Source organism: Stomoxys calcitrans, chromosome 3 (assembly GCF_963082655.1).
Source record: "Stomoxys calcitrans chromosome 3, idStoCalc2.1, whole genome shotgun sequence".
Lineage (NCBI taxonomy): Eukaryota > Metazoa > Arthropoda > Insecta > Diptera > Muscidae > Stomoxys > Stomoxys calcitrans.
In genome coordinates this window covers 127,433,587-127,454,975 of record NC_081554.1, presented here as the reverse complement: position 1 = coordinate 127,454,975, position 21,389 = coordinate 127,433,587, and the positions used below count along the sequence as shown (strand labels likewise).

General features: G+C 37.2%; 1 protein-coding gene across 2 annotated transcripts; it reads right to left on the bottom strand.

Moving 5' to 3' along the window:
* Window positions 1–413: 413 nt before the first annotated feature.
* On the bottom strand, window positions 414–7,815 carry LOC106083367 (zinc finger protein swm). Of its 2 annotated transcripts, none has more exons than XM_013246308.2 (5): window positions 7,782–7,815; window positions 7,180–7,423; window positions 6,593–7,043; window positions 2,143–4,851; window positions 414–2,081 (listed from the first exon to the last, which is right to left on the bottom strand). In XM_013246308.2, exons 2-5 carry the CDS (start codon window positions 7,236–7,238, stop codon window positions 1,686–1,688), a joined length of 3,615 nt encoding a protein of 1,204 aa, XP_013101762.2. In that variant the 5' UTR covers window positions 7,239–7,423; window positions 7,782–7,815; the 3' UTR covers window positions 414–1,685. The 2 variants fall into 2 exon arrangements, with proteins under 2 accessions (XP_013101762.2, XP_013101763.2); XM_013246309.2 differs by lacking the exon at window positions 7,782–7,815 and adding an exon at window positions 7,641–7,713.
* Between the last annotated feature and the right edge of the window lie 13,574 nt (window positions 7,816–21,389).

Genomic DNA, 21,389 nt, shown 5'->3' with positions numbered 1-21,389 from the left:
TATATTTCAGCTCATTAAAATGTCAATTTATTTTAATTTAGTCTCAATATTTGTATTATTCATATATATCAGATAACTTATTTTGTTGTTTGTACTTGAAATATTGCATGAATATCAATGCATAGCACCGGGAAGGCGAATTTTGATTAATAAATTAAATTGAATATACGGGAAAAAAAAAACTCCCAGTAAATTGTTATTCAAAATAGAGCTGTATGTGTGCAACTTTAAAATGCAAATTTGACACATCATAAGACAAACACAAATAAATTGTATCTTGTTGCCAGACTGCCAAAACTGTATTATCGACAATGATAGGGACCGTTAGAAGCTGCGTTACATTCAACGTGAGCACATGCTGGAAAACCACCATCTTTTATTTCTCCCACAGCCCAAAGGAAAACAAAGTAGGATTTATGAGAAATGTAATAGCAAATAATCTATATAGATTCATTTATTTATCAAGTTCAGATTTTACTCAATGTTAGAGTGATATATATCTTTTTTTATTCCCTTCATATATACTTCTGTTTTTGATGTTGGTATTTTATTTAGATTACTTTTTCTTTTTCATTTTTCTCTTTCTTTTCTTTTTTTATGGTATTTTTCTCATTTTAAGAAAAAATTACTTAGGTTTTTTTCATATCTGTATAATTATAATTATTAGTATTGTAGTTGTATTATTAATAAAATATATTCAATTAATATAAAATTTGTAAAATAATTCAACATAAAAACGGTGTGTAACTAAACAACTTGTTTAAAATCTTAAAAGAAAAAAAAAATAGCATGAAATAGAGAATACAAATAATTTGTATAGGAAGAATATTGAGAAAAAAAACAAAAAACAGGTTTCTAACCCTAGCAATTGAATGAAGGAATTTGTTTATACATCAAACTATAATCCTGTGTTCTGGGTTTCACTTTTCCCCTGTTTCAAAAATTCCCAAATTTTCATCATGAAATTTCTTAGTTAAACCAGACTTTGCGTGATAATAACAAATTGATTTGGCGGAAAAGTGAATCGCAGAATACACCAGAATGTTTGAGTATCATTACATGATCCGATGTTTTTTTGAAAAATAAATAGGCTGGCTTTATGCTTAACACTATTATTTTCGCTATTTTTTGTAGTAACTGTACAAGTTTGCAAGAAATTTGAAAATTTTTCAATATTCACGTTGATTTTTTTCTAAATTTTTAGTTTAAAATTATCATTCACATAGAATTTTTCGTAGAAAAATGTTTCGTTTTTCATTACAGGGCTTTACCAGAGAACAAGCGAATTAGATGTTTTTGCTCGTTTTTATCATTTGTGTTCTCATATCAGAAGATAAAATCCTCTTCATTTTGCTTAGGATTAAATATTAATTAAGGATGTTTTCCCTCTTATTTTCATCTAGTATACAAAAAGTTCTTATTCGACTACAAAATATGTGCTATTAAATAACAACAATAATCAACTCTCACACTTCTCACTAGCTTCACCATCCGTTCTATGGCGTAGACTTTCAGTGGTGCCATTCTGCCCAAAACAAATACGAGCACATCTCCAACAAAACGGATTGCTTCTAAATTTATGTATAGGATTAGACTCTACATCTCAGACTCTGATTATTACGGTTGGTATGGCTGCTGCTTTGTTGATGAGATTGTGAATACCGCCACTTTATTTCGTACGAAAATCAACGACGCCAAGAACGATCTTCGGATTCCTCATCTTCCTCTTCATCTTCGAGTCTCAGTTCGGGTAATGTGTCGGTATTATTAGCATCTGTTTCACTATTTGTTTGGCTGGGATTAGGCGATGAAATAGCGGTGGTTGCCTCCTGAGGCTGATTTTTGTTTGCATCCGTACCACTGGTTTTGACGTCATTATGTTGGCTTGTGATGTTTTTATTTCCCGCAGTAGGGGCTATTGAGGGCGTGGTAACCACTGGGGCCCAAGAAATTTGCAGGCGAGTATCTTTGAAGACTTTTCCACGCAATACAGCTTGTTCGGCATTGTTTCGAGTAGCGTAAGACAGTATTAACTGAGGCTTTTCCAAATCCATATCGTGTTTTGTAATCTCACCAAAATGCTGTATTGGTAAAGGGAAAACTTCAAATTATTTGACTTACTACATAGGAAATTTTACGTACCTTAAAATGACCGAGCACAAAATCAGCTTCTTCACTTGTAAAACCTGTGACAACAATTGTTTTAGGTCGACGATCAACGCGTGTAGACCCTTCAGGGTAGGAGGCTCTACCTCTGGGAGGTGGTCGACCACCTGGTATATAGTGCGGTGACTTCCCGATTCCTGGAGATCCACCGATGACAACACTTGCAGCTGTTCCTGGTACTATGCCTATGCTGCGTTGCAATTCTTCTAAACGCTTTTGTATGGCAGTGGTGTCATTGCCCTCTTGTTGTTGGGCAAATAATTCCAGTTCAATGTCGAGAAGTTCTTTCTTCTGTTGCTCCTTGGATTTCTTAATTGGAGTTGGAGGTTGCTGATTTTGTATTTGTGCCTGTATTTGTTCCTGTTCGGCTGCAATTTCCTTGCGTAGCTTATCAATGGTTTCTTGAAGCACTTTAATGGTTTCTAGTGTTTTGGCTCTTTGTGGGTCACTAGGTTCGCAGCGCTCAACGATTTCCAAAGCAGACTTCATTTGCTTCACGTAGCTTTGCAGTAGTTCTTGTTTGCGTTTGCGCAAACCGTTTGCCAATTGTGCAACGGCCTTCACCTGTTCTTCCTGTTTTTTACGGAACATGGCATTATTTACAGCTGCTGTTGGAGTCCTTGGTGGTATGTTATTCTTCAAGCGTAATGAAGGTGGAGGCACGTGGCTAGCTGCCACTGTTGTGGTTGGAGTAGTTGTAGATGCAGAGTTTGTATTCGTAGTCGTTGTGGTGTCTTGTGTTGTGCTGGTAATGGAATTTGTTCCGGCTTGGGATTGCGGTTGACTAGTGTTTGCAATTTTTGCTGAATCAGCTGTTGGTGTAGGTACTGCTGGTATATTGTTCAAGTGGTATTGACTATTTTTGCGTACTCCTTGCTGTTGTGTTACCATTGTATTCACATCGCCAGCCGTTGTGGAATCGGAAGTATGCCAAAAGACTTTAATGAAGCGATTGTTTAGTACAGCTTCAGTACTCCGGTATGCAACATTTGCCTCTGCATGTGTGGAAAATGTAATAATAGCGGCTTCTGGATCACCATCATAGGAAATTTGAATATTAACAATTTTACCAAATTTAGCAAAGTGATTGTTGAGATGAGCAATTGTGTTTAAACCACGCGGAATTTTTCGCAACTCAAGGGAACAATTTTGCAAACTTGGCACCCGCGGACCCAGCCGGCTGTGAGCTGGTATTTTGCGTTTTGTAGGGCCATCGGCTATGGCAACAGAGTCTTCAAGTTCGAACCGCCTTTTGCTTTGAGCTTGTAATGCAGCGCTCACATCACCACCTGCTGCAGCTGTAACTGAAACGCCTCCACTCGCATCTACTACGGGAATAGGGATAAGTTCACGCTGCAAAGGTGTAGTGACTGCGGCAGGATTAAACGGAAAGGGCATCATTGGTGTAGCTGCTCGGAAACCGGCTCCAGCAGCTGCGGCGGCAGCAGCAGTACGAGCATATTCTGCAGCTGTCAGTGAGCTCGCACCATTGCTATTTTTGTCTGTGCCAGGCACATGGGGAAAACCAACAGGACCAGATGGACCGCTCATTAATACTGCACCAGGACGAGCAGCACCAGTAAATGGGTTTATTCCGGCAGCGGTCGAGCCGCTCATCATGGTTCCAGGTGTGCCACCGCTTACTATAGCACCGGCAGCTGGTGTAGAACGAGACCAAAGATCTGGTGCATCTGGATTATATTCACGCAATGACATGCTTATCAATGCCGAATTGTTCAAACCTTCGAAAACTACAGGATTAACACCATGATCCCATGGGCACGTCTCTCCTCTTACGCAATAGCCCTTTTCATCAAAGTCACGACACCTCTGTCTTTTTTCACCATCATGATGGTGACGCAGCTCTGGTGACGTAGGGCCAACACCACTGCCGTTACCGTTACCATTACCACTACGAATTTGAGAACGTCCCAAAGTTGGAGATTGCTTTCCACTTCTGCCGCTTCGTTCCAGCGAAGGCGAACGACTCCGCGGTGAGTTTGATGAGTGATTTATAGAGCGTCTGCCAATACCACTACTACCTTCATTCATGCCACCACCGCTGCTGCGACGATCTCCGCCAAATCGCGGCGAACGATCATCAACAGCTCCAACTCCCATTCCACCCCCTACACCCATGTTGTTCATCATCATGCGACGTCTGTCGTTACCTCCGCCACGTCGACGGTCATGTCGATTATCTCCACTAGGCGGTGATTTATTACGGAATTGTCTTTGGGCTTTCTCCCGATCATTCATACGACGATCGCGGGATCTTGAGCGTCTGGAAAAACGTTCATTTGACCTTGAACGCGAACGTGACCTTGAACGAGAACGAAGTGAAGCTCGCCTTCTGCGACTTTCTCGAGGTTGATTTTCTTTGTCGGCAGGATTTAGACGAGCGGCTGGAGGGCTGGCACTTCGATGATGATGATGATGACGATCATTATTAAAATTTAATGTACTGCCACCTGCAGTGCCACTACCACCTGTACCACCGTATGTATGTATGTCATTACGATTGGATGACGATGAGTTATGATGATGATGTCCACTAGAATGCTGTGGCTGTTGCTGCTGATGATAATGGGAGGACGATGACGACTGATAGTGGGAGTGAGTTGATGACGATGTCGATGGTGCTGAGGTACGTTCCGTCGCATTGTGGATGTCTTTGGTTTTACTCTGCAAAAAAAAAACATACACTTATGTAGTGAATTTGAAGATAAGATGGCAAGAAAAAATGGTTGCGTAACCTCCAGATGTGTCAATGTCGTCCCTTTAATCAAGTTTGGCATTACGAAGCATATACTGTTACAGTTCATTTAAATCAAAGGAAATTTTGTATAAAGGAATTTTCAAAAAAGATCACTCCTGGAATACAGAATCCATCTTAGAAACCATTTTTTTTAATTCGCTTAATTTTAGTGGTTGGAAATGCCACACCATAATGCATAATTTAAAAAGCCAACACGGAGAGATAGATTTTTATATTAGCAATATCTTATATGTATGTTAGCAATATTGTTTTATAAAGCTGCTATCAGACAATATGTCCGTTACATATATGCTGTCACTTTCTGTATTTATAAGAATTTCCTTATGTATGTCAAATACGAATAGAGCGCACTCTTATCGGCAAGTATTCTCATATATACTACATTTTATTTATATACATTTGTATATGTTTATGTTCGATGAATTAAAGCACGCTTTAATCGAAGGAGTTGCATATTTATTTGACAATCCATTTTTATTTTAAATAATTCGTCTGTACCACACCCTAGCGCAGAGGTAAGCATATCCGCCTATGACGCTGAACGCCTGGGCTCGAATCCTGCCGAGAACGTCAGACAAAATTTCAGTGGTGGTTTTACCTTCCTAATGCTGGCGACATTTCTGAGGTACTGTACCATGTTAAAACTTCTCCCCAAATAGGTGTCGCATTACGGCACGCCGTTCGGACTCGGCTATAAAAAGGAGATAATCATTGAGATTAAAATTTGAATCGGACAGCACTCAGTGATATGTGAGAAGTTTGCAAAATTTGCAAGGTATCACATGACGTGTATAACTTTCAGAGTTGCTATCTTTGAAAATCCACATGGCAATACACATCGTGTGATAACAACTTAAGGTACGACAAAATAGCTGGCACACATAATCAATCTTTTATTGATTCTATGCTCTGCATAGGTGATAACCTCATGACATCGTAAGCACATTTAAACCAAAACAAGTAAGTTAAGGCAAAAGTGGATGGTGACGAAAATATAATACCCTTCGCCTAACTTACAGGTGTAAAATGGGCAATATAATTATATTGGCGCTATATCTTATTCTGAGTCGATTTCAACGGAAATCGTGCCAAAATTTGTGCAAATTGGTTGACTAATGAGTTAAATTTTTAGACTAAATCGGACGAACAAATACAGTATGCAAAGTAAACATTCATACGTCAATCAAAAACAAAATATACTAATTGTTCATTGCATGTAAAGCAAACATCACATATGTATAATAATATATATAATTTAAATATATATAATTTAAACTATATATGGTATTTCGAAAATGTGCTTCTTACTATGTTGGAATACATACTTCGTAACTTTAAAATTTTGTAATGGATGTACGAATATGGTTATTGCATACTTTGCATTATGTTAGGGCTATATCTAAATTTGACCCGATATCTTCCATTTACAAGGAACTTCGATTCTAGGCCAATAATGTATGCGCCATATTTGGAGAGTCGGATAAAAAGTGTGGTCTGCAAATATCTTTTATCTCTCTTCTTTCTAGGCGCTATAAACAAATGCACAAAGTTTTAAATGCCCTGTGTTACAGTATTGGCGTAGGGTATACAGATATTGCATTCTTTTATGATGAACAATCAATTACAATGTAAACTGCAATAACTTACTTCTTCAATAGGTGGTGTATTAATTCTTTCTGCGGTATATGAGGTGGCTGGAGCAGAACTATCAGCTATTTTGGCGGTAACACTAGTGATTGTTTCGCTTTCATTTTGTTTTATCACATTTGTAATATTTAATGTTGATGACGTCGGCAGCGTTGATAACGAGGAAGTTTCGCTGGCAGCTAAAGAAGGTATGGCAGATTTTTCAGCTGTGGTGGAGGTCTCCTCGTCTTCATTGTCCGTCGCTGACTTTAGATTGGCAGTTGGCGGGGGTGTTTTCAGATATTCTTCACTATTTATGGCCTCAAAAAGGCGCTCCACAAAAGGCTTAGTTTCTTCAGCCAAAAATACATCCAATTGTTCAATCATAACCCGTTTAAGCTCTTTTTCTGGCTTATCCTTTTTCAGTAGAGCCAACACATAACGTGCTAAAGCAGAAGAGTCAGCATCACATCTGTTTTTATAAAACAAAAGACAACAATAATAAAATATATACACACTCGCACACATAATACGTAGTGACTAGCGATGAACGGGGAATGGACTGTACAAGTAGTAAAATAAGAAAAATGATTAGTTTGAGTACTTACAGTGGTTCAAGAATTACTACCAGCCAACTTTTTAATGCTTCTGTATTATTTATTAGCATCTTGGATCGGTCGCTTGACGGTGTGTTAAGAAAAGTGTTGTTTACCAAGTAGGGGGTTGGTTGTGGTCTTCTTTACTTTAACCTTTCTTCTTGCGCTAAATTAAGTTTTCTTCTTAGCGTGTGGTATTAAAAAACATATATTGTACGTTATCCTGTTGTTCACAATAAATAGTTGATTGTTTTATCTGTGGAAAACAAATGAAGAAATTTTTATTTTGGTCGATGGAGCTGAAGAAATTTAACCAAAAAATGGTCTTGAAAAAATTATTTATTAAATGCCTAATGGTTAGTTTTGTCAATCTCGCTGCAGCACGATTGTTCGAGTAATTTTTTTTCTCGACACTCGTTATCGAATTAACAGCAAGTGGCGAAATTTTTGCTAAATATCAGACGATTTTCCACATTTTACTCGTAATATCCACAGAAAAAAAACTTTTCTTTGAGAATGAAAGTATATAACTAGGTGTTTTCAATCCACACAATTTTACAAATATTTCTCTAATTATCGCTTAGATTTTTATATTTTTAGCAACCAGCACTTACAAATCGTGTTCTTCAACGAATACAGATAAATAATAGAAACGAGTAGGGTTGTGACAGTACTCATTGGCCAGTACCGAGTACTTAGTATCGCATTTTTGAACTGGTACTCGGTTGTATACTTATTAGACCTGATTAAAAGCGCAAGCCTATCAGCCGTATTCACAAAAAGTTAAGGCCTGTACCGCAATTCGGTAAGTTAAGGACGGTACTATATTCGGTTTTCGTGTTGAAACTCCATATAAAAAAAAACAAAGGGAAAAATTTGCGAAATGTGTTCGTTTTGTCGTAATTTGTTTTTTCATCTAAGGAAAACTTACATTTCGGGACACCCATTGAGAGCACAACCACAGTCGCTGTGCAACGAGTCATTTTCTTATGCAAAATAAACGCGATCGCCACTGAGTGTTTGTTAGTTTAGTGGCGTTGCTCACATATATTTACTCTGAGTGGAAAAAATAAAATGTTTGTGGATGCATAAGTATTTTTTAAATATAAATAAATATACTCAAAAGAAAAATTTATATCTTTTTCACAACAAGCAATTCAATCAATCTGTACGAAATAATAAGGTTTGTAAAAGAATGTGTTGTGCTTTGGGACTTTCAATTGCAACAACAACATTTAAATAAAAGTGGAAGATGCTGACAAATGCTTTTGGAAAGTTGCGCTTACTTAACTTATAAAGGCCGGAACTATATATTCGATTTTCGTGTTGAAACTCCATATAAAAAAAAAAAACTGAATAATCTGCCGAAACGTGTTCGTTTCGTCATAACTTGTTGTTTCATCTAGAGAAAATTTACATTTCGAGACGCCCAAAAAGAGCACAGCACAGTCGCCAAACTTCTAATTGTAACTGAGTGTTTGTTAGTGAAAAAAAAAATAAAATGTTTGTAGATGCATAAATAAGGAAGTATTTTTTAAATATAAATAAATATACTCGTAAGAAAAATAAATAATTCTTTCACAACAAGAACTCAATCAATCAATACGATATAATAAGGTTTGTGAAAGAATGTGTGCTTTTGGCCTTGCAATTACAAAAACAACAATGTTTGGATACAAGTGGAGGATGCTGACAAAGGTTTTTGGAAAGCTAACTTATAACTGTGAAAATACTACAAAATCTAATTATTTTTACAAATAAATGCTGCATTTGTCTCTTTTTAAATTGTTTTGTGTATCATTATTTATGAATTACGAAGGGGTGGGTTTGGTTTGAAATTACAACACATGCACGAATTTCAGTACGTCCCAACACGCACATTTCTGTGTACACATGCACTGATAAATTGTTTGATGCCATATTAATTTTTATCGTTGAAGATATATGTATCCGTTCACTGTGCGTCACTTGTGTAACTGCACAGCTAGACCCAAGATTTTTCGTTTTTTGTGTGTGTATTGTTCTTAACTGTAATGCACACACAGAACGGAACGGTATCGAAGCTCTCCGATGAGGATAGTTCCATCAAAACTACCGATAATTGCTCTATTCTTGGTGTCTGGAAGGATACAATGTTTAATTTTACAAATAATTCCGCAAATTTTGCACTAAACTTCAAATGTAGAACAACCAATTTGAGGTAAAACGACAACTTTATTTGTCGAGTTTTCTGTACCTGAACACTAGTTACTGTCATAAATCTTCATTAAAAGTTAATAAAGTACGCGAACGACTTCCAAAAAAAATTTGTGCAAATTTGCACAAATTTTTGAGTTCTCGAACACACCTATTGTAGACTCCTTCACAAGGCGGATTTAAAAAGGTGGTCTCACGCGAACAGCTGTTTAGGTTTGATCATATGATTTGTGGTTGTTGTACAAATGAAATCACCTTTAATTGTTTCGTTATGACTACTTCATAAGTTAAATAATAACCTCACTTATTGTAATTTCTGCATACACTCGTAAAATGATAATACTATCTAATTAAATATTTCTGTTGAGAAAACAAAGAGAGATCTACTAACTATATGTAGATATATATATTATATTACTACTTTATTAATTAACACAAATTTTTTTCAAAATTTTAAAAAATTTTGCAAAAATCATTTCTTTGTGTCTACTACAGATAATCGAAACAATTTGGAGCCGACGCGTATACATATTTTGAAACATGACCATTAGAGTCCCAAATAGTCAAAAGCAAAAATAAACTTTTCTTGTACGGTGTTAATCAGCTGATTGCAAACCTTTAGGAATACGTTGAATTCATTAAAAATTCATTAAATGAGTTAAAGGCGCTAAACCACGTTTACACTGCTCATTAAATCCAGATTAAAGGCTCTCGTCAGCTGATTTTATAAAGGGAAAACAGATGATCGAGCCATTAAATCCGGATTAAAAGAGCAGTGTAAACGGGGTTTTATAAATATAAGCCAATAGAAGTTGTTCTAAATTAAAAGAGCAGTGTAAACGGGGTTTTATAAATATAAGCCAATAGAAGTTGTTCTAAAGTTACGCCGTTATAATTCATTGTAATTTGAGATGTTCCGATGGCTATTTGTGAAAATTTAGTGATATTGTAATAAAAAAGCTGGGCTCACTTTTAGTTATGCAAACTAAACAAAACAAACCCAACACCCGATCCGGTTTATAAAAATAAAGAAAACAATAAAGAATATTTTATGTTGCATACTTATTATATCCCAGCTGCTTGTGACAAAAACAAATGCATTTGTTCTAAGTGAATCAAAATTTTTTTAATGATTATTACACAAATAAGTTTGATAATATCTGGAACCGATTGTGAAAAACCAACGCAATAACTATTTTTTCGTTACTAGCACTAAAAGCGCACAGGGCAAATCATGATACATTAATGAGGTGAAGTCATGCGAAAAGCTGAGTACAATTTTTTTTTAATTTTTTGTTATGATTTTGCAGTAAATCGAAATGTCAAATGCCTCTTAATTGTACTGACTTCGATTGTTCGGAAAATGTTGCTAAACATCAATTACATTTTGTGAAATCTCGCAATGTTTCCAACAGCGTTACTAATTAGTTTAGTTGTAATTAAACTTTTTTGTTTGGCGTATAAAGCTTTTTTTTGGTAGTAAACAGTTGTATATTGACATCATTGTTATCATATAACTGTCAACCAAACTAAAAACTATTTTTTCTACAAATTGGCATTTTTAATTTCAAAGCTTCTAGTTCATATTTAAGAAAGTAACAAGCAAAACCGTGCCATGTTCGACGGGACCGAAAAAATTAAAAGTGGTCTCATTTGTACAACAATCACAAATCATATGGTGTAATCCGCCATGCTGTCATTAAGCTGATCGACGTTTTGCCAACACACACAAAGGAATTTTTGTGCGTGTATGTATACGTGTGCGTGCATGAGCAGAGAATATGCGAGAAAGAAGATAACAACAAAGAGATTGCAGACAAAAATTTGTCATCATAATACCATCAAACCTGGCCGGCTGTTAACAGATATTCGCGTGAGACCACCTTTTTAAATTCGTCTTGTGCAAAAGCCAATTAAAGTAAAGTCAAGTATAACTATCGTAAATTTTGAACAATTCATATTGGCTTATATAACGCCATTAACGAATTAAATGAATTTTTTATGGATTCATTGTATTGTAATAGATTTACAATCAGCTGGTCCACACCGTACAAAAAAATGGGAACCAATTAAAAAAATTTTTACTTTTGCTTTTGATTATTTGGGACTTTCATGGCTATGTTTCGTCAAACCTGGCCAGCTGATAACAGCTGTTCGCGTTAGACCACCTTTTTAAATCCGCCTTGTGAAATCAACAAAATTTTATAGATATTGGCTGGTTCTGTGTTCGATTTTCGTGACATTTCTCGTGATTACTTTTTTTAAGATAATAGATATTTTAGCAAAAAAATTGCTGATTACATTCAGTAGAACATTCCTCATTACTTTTGAAAAAATCTTCATAAAAGTATGATGTTTTCATTGAGATTTGTGTAGTGTTTCAAAAAGTAACCGTGAAAAATGTGTGTTTTCCACTGTAAAAAACGAATATAGTACCAGCCTTAAAGCAAGAAAAACTAAATCTTAACAATAGTGCATCATAACCTTTACGTTGGAGTGTAATAGTGCAATTTCCAAAACATCTTAACTAGTGTGAACGGTTGAGGTTTTTTTCAAAACGACATATGCAAAACGAGTTGAGGCGCTATTACACGGTAAATGTCTTATGACATGCCACTTTTTGTATTCACATGTAATTGAAAATGTTTGTCAAAATTGTCAATTTATATACGATTCATCATTTTTGCTATCACACCTATATGTTATTTTCGTACGACATAACATAAAAATTTGAGCAAAAACTGATTTTTTATGCGTAATAATTGTTAAAGTTGTGAGAAAGTTGGTTAAATCATAAATTTGTGAAAAATAATTTTTCCCAAAGCCTTAAATTCTTCTTATTTTAGCTTTTAAACATCACAAATCTGATTGAAATGTACACAATTATTTAGAAAATGTGTTATCAATACCAATTTATTCGACGAATTTCTACTCGTTAAGCTGAGTATTCTATTCGGTTTTTCGAGCGGAATGCTGTCAAACTCCATATAAAAAACCGTCGACGAAACGTTGGCTGAAAATCGGTGGGAAAAGTAGTACCAAGCCATATTCATTAACAGGTAGTTGCAGTTGCCCAACAACAAAATGTTGAGTGCACTATCTGTCAAAATCAGTGATTAGTGCAACTCTGGTTCTGTGTATGTTACTAGTTCTTGCAATTTTTCGTTGTATGTGTATTTTATGGTTTTTAACTATAATACACACACACGACCAAAGCCCGTTGACAGATAGTGCACTTCGCGAGAAAAAATTGTACTCAGCTGTTAACGGTACACTACCTGGTAATTATGTCATGAGTAGTTTTTATAGTGAGGAAAATGGCAAAAAACTATTATAATGGCAACAATTGAAACTATTGCCGGTATGATTTTAGTTTGTTTCATTGGTTTTAATGGTTCGTATTTCTTTACTTATTTGAGAAAAATATATAAAATAGAGAAAACAATAAGTGTTGATAAAGAAACGTGTTTTGTCATCGAAACAAAAATATTTGATTGCTGTCAAATTTCGCTCGCGAAACAATTACAAATTTCAGCGTCAATTCCGAAACAGAAACAACTGACTTTAATGATGTCGACTTCGTTAAAAGTGGAATACTGAGTACCAAATTCGTTAACTTTTCGTTATTACTTTTTAACTAAACGATTTTCGTTAAAATATTTTTAAGTATTCCACTGCAGAGCCTACAATGACCTGTGCTCACTGAACAAAGCTTTTTTTTAACCCTTAATAGGCTATTTTAATATTTTTTTGTTTTAATTGACGTTGATGGGGGAACACCAGAGGTGTATATTCATCGGGACTGGGTAACCGTTTTACGAGTGAGTTTAGGTTAGGTTTAAGTGGCAGTCTGCCATCAGACTCACTTAGATGTTTTCGTCCATTGTGATACCACAGGAACAGAAGAAGGAAGATGCCTTCTAATTCCTACCGTTGAACCATCCGGATAGCTTTAAAAAGCTCAATAAATAGCGAATTTTCACATCCGCTAAATCAGACAGGATCTCAAAGGAATGAGAACCTAAAGTGGAACTTCTTCTAACTGCTAGTGCGGAACACAAACACGCAGAAGGTGTTCTATAGTCTCTTCTTCTTCGATGTCCTAACAGCTTCAGCAAAAGTCGTTGCTGGCAACCTTCAGTCTGTCAGCATGTTTTCCGATTAGAGCGTAAGACGTCTGTTCTAGTCAGTGAAGCAAAAAAGTAGACATCTTCAAGTCTAGATTAGGCCACATAGTTACTAGGGATATCGTAGTTCCAATCGGTTCTATCAGAAGCAGTGGTACAGTACTTTTTTTCAAAAACCGGCTCAGGTAGGGTGCAATCCACACCCACGTATTTTGCACTTTCTGTAATTGTAACATTCTCTCCTCCCAAGGAGACAGGTTCCACTGTAGGCAACTTGTATTTCCTGCTGAAAAGAACTACTTCTGTCTTGAACGGATTTATACCTATACCACTTTCGGCAGCCTACTTTGCTGTTAAATGTAGAGCTTCCTGAAGATTATCTATAGAGTGCTGAGAAACTTTCCCCTAACCGCAATTGCCACATCATCAGCATACGCGACCACTTTTACGCCTTTTTCTTCCAGAGACAAAAATATATTGTAATGGCTATATTCTAAAATAGAGGGGATAGTGCACCTCCTTGAGGAGTTCCTCTGCTGAACCATCAAGAGTCTTCAGTCAAGGATGACTGACTAATAGAGCGAAAATCTTTCGCCTTCGTGTGGTAGAGTTGTCCTGCTTTCGGAATGAAAATTACATTCGTGTCCCTTCATCCCTCAGGTATATATGACATTCTGATACAAGCAGAGTGAATCACCCTAAGCCAGGGAACTAGTCTATCAGACACAGCTTGTAAATCAACCGGTGATACATCATCAGGGCCTGGCGATTTAATGGAGTCGAAACTTCTTATCGCCCAAAGGATATTCGGCTCAGACGCAATTTCCGTAATAACCTCCGACGAATGTATACCAGTGACAGACTCTTCTGGCGCCATGTTGTCCGTTGGAGAATTTGCCGGTAAATGTGTATCAACGAGTAGTTCTTGTGTTTCCTCACCAGACATTGTCCATACATTTTCTGACTTCAGTATATGCCCCACCGTAATAGGTGTCGAGGACAGAATATTCCTTAACCTAAAGGCCTCAGATGTATCCTTCACGGAGCTGCAGAATTCTACCCAGGATTTGTTCTACCCAGGAGTTTTCTGCAGTCCTTCTTTAGGCCAACCAGCTCTGGGGTCCACCATAGCGGTCGCTGTTTGCCCCTTGGCTTGGCACTAAGGCATGCTGACATAAGCGAGTCATTCAGGGCCTTCGTGATCCGCTTCACCACTATGTCTATATCCTCCGTATTATTCAGTTGGCACCCTTCCTTACTGGTTTGAATATTGAAACACCTTTAGCTAGAATTGATGAAAGGGTCAGCGAGATGGCTTTAAGTCAATAAGGCCCTAACATATCTTTCAGTTTTCATAGTGTTTATCAATGTGATGTACTTGAAGCTTTTTCCAGTGTCAAGTCCTCCACCACTTGTCTTGACGATATTAGTCCATCGATTTTAAAACCTCTCATACCTACTTTGTCGCCCTATATCACATGCATTTTTAACCATGTTTTAATGACATAGTCTTTTCCAAAAAATTGGAAGAGGGCGAAAATAATTCCACTGCCGAAATCAAAAATGAATTCCTCCCGATTGCGATATTACCCTACTTGTCGACAGAATTCAAAAGGCTCAAGCATTAACCGATGAAGTTGAAGAACATAGGCTACTAACTGAACGACAGTCTGTCTTCTGATCGAAATTGTGGAAGGAGGGCTACCAGACGTAACGATTTTATGCTCAAATTGATTTGATTTTCGATTTGAATCCCATTATAAGCTGACGATTTTTTCGAAATTTATTAATACTGAAATCGAAATTAAAATAGAGAAAAACAAGTAAGAGCGTGATAAGTTCGGTCGGGCCGAATGTTATATACCCATCACCATAGATCCCATTTGTCGAGTTCTATGCCCGATATATATTTTCAGGCAAACAAAGAATATTGAATAAGTACTGTAATACTATTGGAGCTATATCAAGTTATAGCCCGATTCGGACCATAAGTGAATGCTGAATATTGTAGAAGTCATTGTATAATATTTCAGTCATTCGAGATCGGATTATATGGGAGCTGTATCAAGCTATTGATCAATTCAGACCATAATGAACACGAATATTGAAGGTCATGAGAGAAGCCGTTGTACAAAATTTCAGCCAAATCGGATGAGAATTGTGCCCTCTAGAGGCTTAAAGAGTCAAGACCCAAGATCGGTTTATACGGCAGCTATATCAGATTATGTACCGATTTGCGCAATACTTTGCACAGTCATTGGAAGTCATAACAAAACACCTCATGCAAAATTTCAGCCAAATCGGATGAGAATCGCGCGCTCTATTGGCTCAAGAAGTCAAGATCCATGATCGGTTTATATATCAAAACATGAACCTATTTAAACCGTACTTGGCGCAGTTATGTAAAGTGATACAAAAACACCACGTGCAAAATTTCCAGAGACAATAATATTGGGTTGCCCAAAAAGTAATTGCGAATTTTTCATATAGTCGGCGTTGACAAATTTTTTCACAACTTGTGACTCTGTAATTGCATTCTTTCTTCTGTCAGTTATCAGCTGTTACTTTTAGCTTGCTTTAGAAAAAAAGTGTAAAAAAGGTATATTGATTTCTTTTAAAAAATCCGCAATTACTTTTTGGGTAACCCAATATATTGTTAATGGCTATATTCCAAAGTAGAGGAGACAGTACACCTTCTTGAGGTATTCCTCTACTGACCCATCTTTTTAGATCCACAGATCCCAAGCCTGCCGTAATGCATCTTTTAGTAAGTAAATTATTAATAAACTTTCTTACGGTAGAGTTTATGCCTAGAAACTGCAACTCCTTCATGGTTGACGTCGGATTTACATTATTGAAAGCACCTTCAAAGTCAAGAAATGCTTCCATTGTATATTCCTTGACAGCGAGAGAACCCTCTATGTAGCCGACTAGGTCGTGAAGAGCTCTTTTAGTGGATTTGTCTTTTCTATATGCATGCAGCTGCCGCGACAGGCGATCTCCAGGGAAGTTTGCCCTAAGATATGTTTCTATCAACCTCTCAAGAGTCTTCAGCATAAAGGATGACAGACTAATAGGACAAAAATCTTTCGCCTTCCTGCTTTCAGAATGAATATGACCCTCGTGTCCCTCCATCCCAAAGGTATATATGACATTTTGATACAAGCAAGTATATCTCCCTAAGCCGGGAAACCAGTTTATCAGACACAGCTTGTAGTTCAACCGGTGATACATCATCAGGCCTGGCGATTTAATGGAGACGAAACTTCCTAACACCCAAAGGATTTTCAGCTCAGACACAATACCCCTAATGGCCTCCGACGAATGTATATCTGTGACAACCTCTTCTGAAGCCACGTTGTCCGTTGGAGAATTTCTCGGAAATGTGTATCAACGAGTAGTTCTAGTGTTTCCTCACTAGACATTGTCCATACATTCTTTGACTTCTGATTATATCCCACCGTAATAGGTCTCGAGGACAGAATCTTCCTTAGCCTAGAGGCTTCAAATATATCCTCCACGGAGCTGTAGAATTCTACCCAGGATTTGTTCTTTCTAAGCTCACACTTATATTTTCTTAGCTCAGCCTTATAGATGTCCCAATCGTGTGGTGCTCTTGTGGCTTTAGCTCAGTTGAAGAGTTTTCTGCAGTCCTTCCTTAGACCAACCAGCTCTGGGGTCCACCATGGCGATCGCTGTTTGCCCCTTGGCTTGGCACTAAGGCATGCTGACACAAGGGAGTCATTCAGTGGTGCAGAATTTGTGCCGAAATTTATCCCAATCCGCCTTTCTTCTGTTTAGCCAAGGAACCACTACAAGTAATCAGACTTGTTTATTTCAAGGCTGGCTACTATTAAATCTTCAGTGCTTAGCGACGGAAGAAGAAAAACATTTAGACTACTCTTTGCGAGAATACAGGCTCTGTGTCTCCGATTCCCCGTACCCTTGAGAAGTTTAAATCCCGGAATTCTTAGTCCACGAACGATTCCTCCACACACCCATGGTTCCTAGATAAGAACCACGTCAACGTGTCTCCGATTCCCCGTACCCTTGAGAAGTTTAAATCCCGGAATTCTTAATCCACGAACCATTCCTCCACACACCCATGGTTCCTGGATAAGAACCACGTCAAATCCCCTGTCTTCAGGAGGACCTTTAGTGCCGCCGAAGCGGCCTTACAACGGTGGGGATTTATCTGTAGAAACCGCACCATAGTCAGGATTCAGAACTCCCACCACTGTGGTGTTAGCCTCTTCTTCTGACTCCACCAGGAATTCATCTTGAAAATATTCGTTAGAACTTGTCATGATGAACTTCCGTACGCATCCAGGGGCAGGTGAGAAAGCTGTGGAACCACTCTTCCTCAGGACACTGGACACTTGCCGTGTGGACGATTTCTCCTTAGATTCTTCACTGACTGCTGCTGTCGAAGTACTTTCTGAGTTCCGTGCTTTGTCGCTGGCGCGCACTTTGAGCCCAGTCCAACTTTGTGACCCACCCACACAGGGTTTGTTGGGTCCCGTTTCGATGTCATCCCCTCCTGAATCGATTGTGGCAGGGGGATTTTCAGTCTCCTGCAATCCGCCGGCCGATACGGGATGACTGTGAGCACCACACAGGCTGGAACTTTGAGCTCCGACTTGTGTGGTACCCATCGTTATCACGGGAAGCTTAGCTGAAAGCTACCGGGCGCGTCCACAGGTTGCGGATGGTGGAAAGCTCCGTTTTTATGCGGAGTAGCTGCAAATGCGGCCGCGGGCAGTCAGCGATTTTCGAGGTCAATGATTTGCGGATCTGCACCTGGAATGTCCGCACTCTTTATGGAGAAGGTGCAGTATACGCGCTGGCGGATGTATTAGAGAAGTGCAAGGCAGATATTACCACCTTACAGGAAGTGCGATGGACTGGGAATGGCGTCACTACAACACCAACGGTGACGAACTATACCATAGCTGACATAACACGAGGCATGAATTTGGATGTGGATTTGTGGTTTCCGCTCCACTGGAAACAGGCGAAGATCATTAACCGCCTAATGGATACTTCTATCGCAGCTATCCTTGAGTGACTTACATTTTTCTTCCCAAAATAATAACCTATTACGAGTTACAGGAAAATTCTTGCGGAGTGAAATAACAATACGCCCGCTTCTTGTTGATTGTGTGTTATTCATCATTATGAGTTGGTATTCTATTCTGCTTTGGGAATAGTCGCGGAAATTTTTTATTGTTACACGAGCAGAATTTGACAGCAATAAAATGTTTTTGTTTCTATATCAAAACATATTTTTTTATCTGCACTTATTGCTTTCTCTATTTAGTTTGTATTTTCACAAATAAATGAAGAAAAACGAAACATTGAAAGCAATAAACATATTCTCCTGGCTATAAACAGAATACTACTTTTCCGCCTATTTTTAACCAACATTTCGCTGATTTTTTTTATATGGAGTTTGACAGTATTCCGCTTGAAAAGCTGAACAGAATACTCAGCTCATAAGTGAATGAAAACTTTCGTTGTGGTCAAGATACATTCATTTACAGGTAGTGGCAGTTGCCCAACAAAATATTGAGTGCACTATCTGTCAAAGTCAGGGATTAGTGCAACTCTGATTTTGTGTGTGCTAATATTGGGTTGCCCAAAAAGTAATTGCAGATTTTTCATATAATCGGCGTTGAAAAATTTTTTCACAGCTTGTGACTCTGTAATTGCATTCTTTCTTCTGTCAGTTATCATCTGTTACTTTTAGCTTGCTTTAGAAAAAAAGTGTAAAAAAAATATATTTGATTAAAGTTCATTCTATTGTAAGTTTTATTAAAAATGCATTTACTTTCTTTTAAAAAATCCGCAATTAATTTTTGGGCAACCCAATAGTTCGCGCCATTTTTCATTGTGTGTGTGTGTCATGGTTCTTGGTACAATTAAGAGGTAGTGTGATCAAGTGTTTTTATAAAGGTCGAGCCATTAAATCGAATTTAAAGAGCAGTGTAAACGGAGTTTAATAGGGTTTGTGAATACGTTCTTTGGTGTAAATGCCAATTAGTAGTTTGTAAATCCCCCTTGACTTTTTGTGAATACCGATGTTGTCACTGTGATTTTACTTTTTGGTTTGTTCGGCTCGAGGTCATGAAAACAATTGTTAAAAAACTGATGTTATTGTTTTTGAAAATTGTTTTATTTTGAAAAATCCAATACTTCGAAAACTACCGGTTTTCTTCATCAGGGAATTTCACTGAAATTTTTATACATTTATATATATATATAATATACCAAACAAAAAACAAATATTTTTTTTTTTTTCAATAATTACATTATTATAATAATTATTGTAATTATTATAATAATTACAATTTCAAACGACTTTCTTCTAACAATGTAAAAATTATACTAAAGCTATCTCTCTCTATTGCCTGTACTTATGTATCAAACTCCTATAAATCTGTGCACAGTGGTCTGTGTCCACCTTAACGTTTATCCGTTTGACAAAAGGAGTGTCAATTATATGTAACATTTCTAACATTTCTAACGTGTATCTATATTTGTAATTGTTTTCTTGTGTCAAAATTTCTACGTTCTTGAGGGTTGGAATGTGTCCTGTCAAGCTGCAATGAGCGGCAAGTGCCGTCTTTTGTTCTATGTGTTTGTGAAACAGTTTTTGGTCCGAATTGTGGGCCGAAATTCCAGTTTTTAGTTTTGTGCTTGTGGTGCCGACATATGCCATTGGACATGATTACTCTCATTTACGTGTTTAATGAGACTGTTTATAGTGTTGTTTGGAAACCCATTTAAGCTGAGAATTTGTCGTATTTTCTTTTCGTTGGTGGTGTAACTGGGTTTAAAACCCCTTTCTATGAAATTTGTTACTGTATTAGTCTTTATCCGTCGTGGATGTTTCGAGCGGAAATTAATTTATCTCCCTGACGCCGTATCCTTTTTGTACCAGTTTAGTTTTAGCTTGTTTTGTTGTCTATAAACCATGGTGTCCAGATATGGTAATTTGTTCTCGCTCTCGTGTTCCATTGTAAACTGGATTTGTTTCTCAAATGAATTCAGTTCTCGGAGTGTATTTTACATTTCTGTTTTTTTAATCACACAGAAAATATCTGTGATTTTATATCAAAATAAAAAAAATGTGAAAATGGAACAAATCTATAACCGTAATAAATCATTTGACGCTCTAGTGGGATTTAGCCATGACATAGCTACCAGGTAGTGTACCGTAAACAGTAGAGATGGACATTTTAGTTCCTTTAAGTGATCGCTCCTTTTAGTTTCGTTCCACAAAAGGAACTAGTTCCTTAGCTCCCTTTTCACTTTTTTTTTGATTCCTTTATACAAATAAAAAAAAGAGCTTGGGTTTTTTGTTTTGAACCGTAAAACGAGTGTTTTAAATTATACGTATAGATACAAACATTCCGACTGTATATGTAAATGAACTTAAAATTGTTGGACTTTGTTTTAAACAAGTATTCATTGTAGCGTGTCACCCTATGTCTGATTAGAGAAGAGCGACATCTGGGTTTGAACAGTCTGTTTTTTTATGGCAGCTGGTGAATGCAACCCTGCGATACCAGCATATGTTACCTCCACATACAAAGGTAACTACTACAATGAAAATCGAGGAAACCATATGTTGTTTGTTTTTGCTATTTTGGAAAACAAAATTTTATGATGGTTCCTCGGTGGACATGATGGCTTGGGGGAACCATGATGGACAGTAAAGGGAAGATGACGAGTTTTTTTTGGATGGAGCCGTGCAAGCAGTAAGAGGTGGTGTACTCAAGAGTGTTGAAAGTGGTGTTTCAAAAAGAGAGAAAACTTTAAAAAAAAAGAAAAGGTTATGTTGTGTTCTACAAACCTTTGATTGTGAGCTTGACAAACAAAAGAAAAAAAAAACAA

Coding starts and splice junctions, on each gene's coding strand:
- LOC106083367 (XM_013246308.2), bottom strand. CDS start 7,238: ATGCTAATAAATAATACAGAAGCATTAAAAAGTTGGCTGGTAGTAATT. Junction 7,044..7,179: donor GTAGTAATTCTTGAACCACT/GTAAGTACTCAA, acceptor TTATAAAAACAG/ATGTGATGCTGACTCTTCTG. Junction 4,852..6,592: donor ATACACCACCTATTGAAGAA/GTAAGTTATTGC, acceptor TTTTTTTTGCAG/AGTAAAACCAAAGACATCCA.